This window comes from Acanthisitta chloris, unplaced genomic scaffold, assembly GCF_000695815.1.
Source record: "Acanthisitta chloris isolate BGI_N310 unplaced genomic scaffold, ASM69581v1 scaffold18544, whole genome shotgun sequence".
Classification (NCBI taxonomy): Eukaryota; Metazoa; Chordata; class Aves; order Passeriformes; family Acanthisittidae; genus Acanthisitta; species Acanthisitta chloris.
In genome coordinates, this window is record NW_008671176.1 from 1 (window position 1) to 1,413 (window position 1,413).

A 1,413-nucleotide genomic window follows, 5' to 3' on the forward strand; every position below is an offset into this window, starting at 1 on the left:
CACACGGAAGCCACCACCTCGCCTCCTTTCTTCGGGAAGCCCACGCGTCCCGCCAAGGACGTGGCCAAGAACCTGACGCCGCTCGACGGGCAGCGCCCCTCGGGGTTGGACTGCGGTCAGACCTGCAAGTGCAAAGCGCCCCTGATTCCCATCTCCAAGGAGTCCCATCCGCTGTACAACCGCATCAGGACCGGGAAGGTACTCAACTGCGCCATCCCCTGCTACCAGCCCTACTTCACCCAGGATGAGAAGACCTTCGCCACCTTCTGGATCGGCCTCTGGTCCATCCTCTGCTTCCTCTCCACCTCAACTACAGTGGCCACCTTCCTCATTGACATGGAGCGCTTCAAGTACCCCGAGCGCCCCATCATCTTCCTTTCCGCTTGCTACCTCTTCGTCTCCGTGGGCTACATCGTCCGGCTGGTGGCGGGGCCCGCCAACGTGGCTTGCAACCCAGAGCACCACCACATCCACTATGAGACCACGGGCCCTGCTCTCTGCACCGTGGTGTTCCTCCTCCTCTACTTCTTCGGCATGGCCAGCTCCATCTGGTGGGTCATCCTGTCCCTCACCTGGTTCCTGGCGGCTGGCATGAAGTGGGGCAATGAGGCCATCGCTAGCTACTCTCAGTACTTCCACCTGGCTGCCTGGCTCATCCCCAGCGCCAAATCCATCACTGTCCTGGCACTCAGCTCTGTGGATGGTGACCCAGTGGCTGGGGTTTGCTATGTGGGCAACCAGAGCCTGGAGAACCTGCGGGGCTTTGTGCTGGCACCATTAGTGGTTTATCTCTTCACCGGCAGCCTCTTCCTGCTGGCTGGCTTCGTCTCACTCTTTCGCATCCGCAGCGTGATCAAGCAGGGAGGCACCAAAACCGACAAGCTGGAGAAGCTGATGATCCGCATAGGCATCTTCACCATGCTCTACACCGTGCCTGCCACCATTGTCATCGCCTGCTACATCTACGAGCAGCACAACCGGGAGGCGTGGGAGCAGGCACAGAACTGCTCCTGCCCAGGGGACCCTCACCGCCTCAAGCCCGACTACGCTGTCTTCATGCTCAAGTACTTCATGTGCCTTGTGGTGGGCATCACCTCCGGCGTTTGGATCTGGTCTGGCAAGACGCTTGAGTCCTGGCGGCGCTTCACTGCCCGCTGCTGCCGGGCCAGGAAGCCTGCGGGCGCCTCCATGTACGGCGAGGCCAGCCCGGCACTGGCGGGCAGGACCGTGCTGCCCAGCATGGCCTCCTACCACAAGCAGGTCCCGCTGTCCCATGTATGACCGGAGGGAGCCTCGGTGACCACAGGGAGGAGAGGGTTCAAAGACCCTGGGCCACAGAAGAGGGGGTGACATCTGTGCCGCCCCTGGAATCCTCAGCCCCGCTGTGGTGGTGCTGCCTGGGACCAAGTGTGT

General features: G+C 61.9%; 1 protein-coding gene across 1 annotated transcript; it reads left to right on the forward strand.

Annotated features, from left to right (window-relative positions):
* Positions 1-3: 3 nt before the first annotated feature.
* LOC103801587 (frizzled-5-like) lies at positions 4-1,281 on the forward strand (the record flags this gene model as incomplete). Its single annotated transcript, XM_009074005.1, has 1 exon — positions 4-1,281. A coding segment is annotated over one exon (1,278 nt), but the record flags the coding sequence as incomplete, so codon positions are not given.
* Positions 1,282-1,413: the final 132 nt, after the last annotated feature.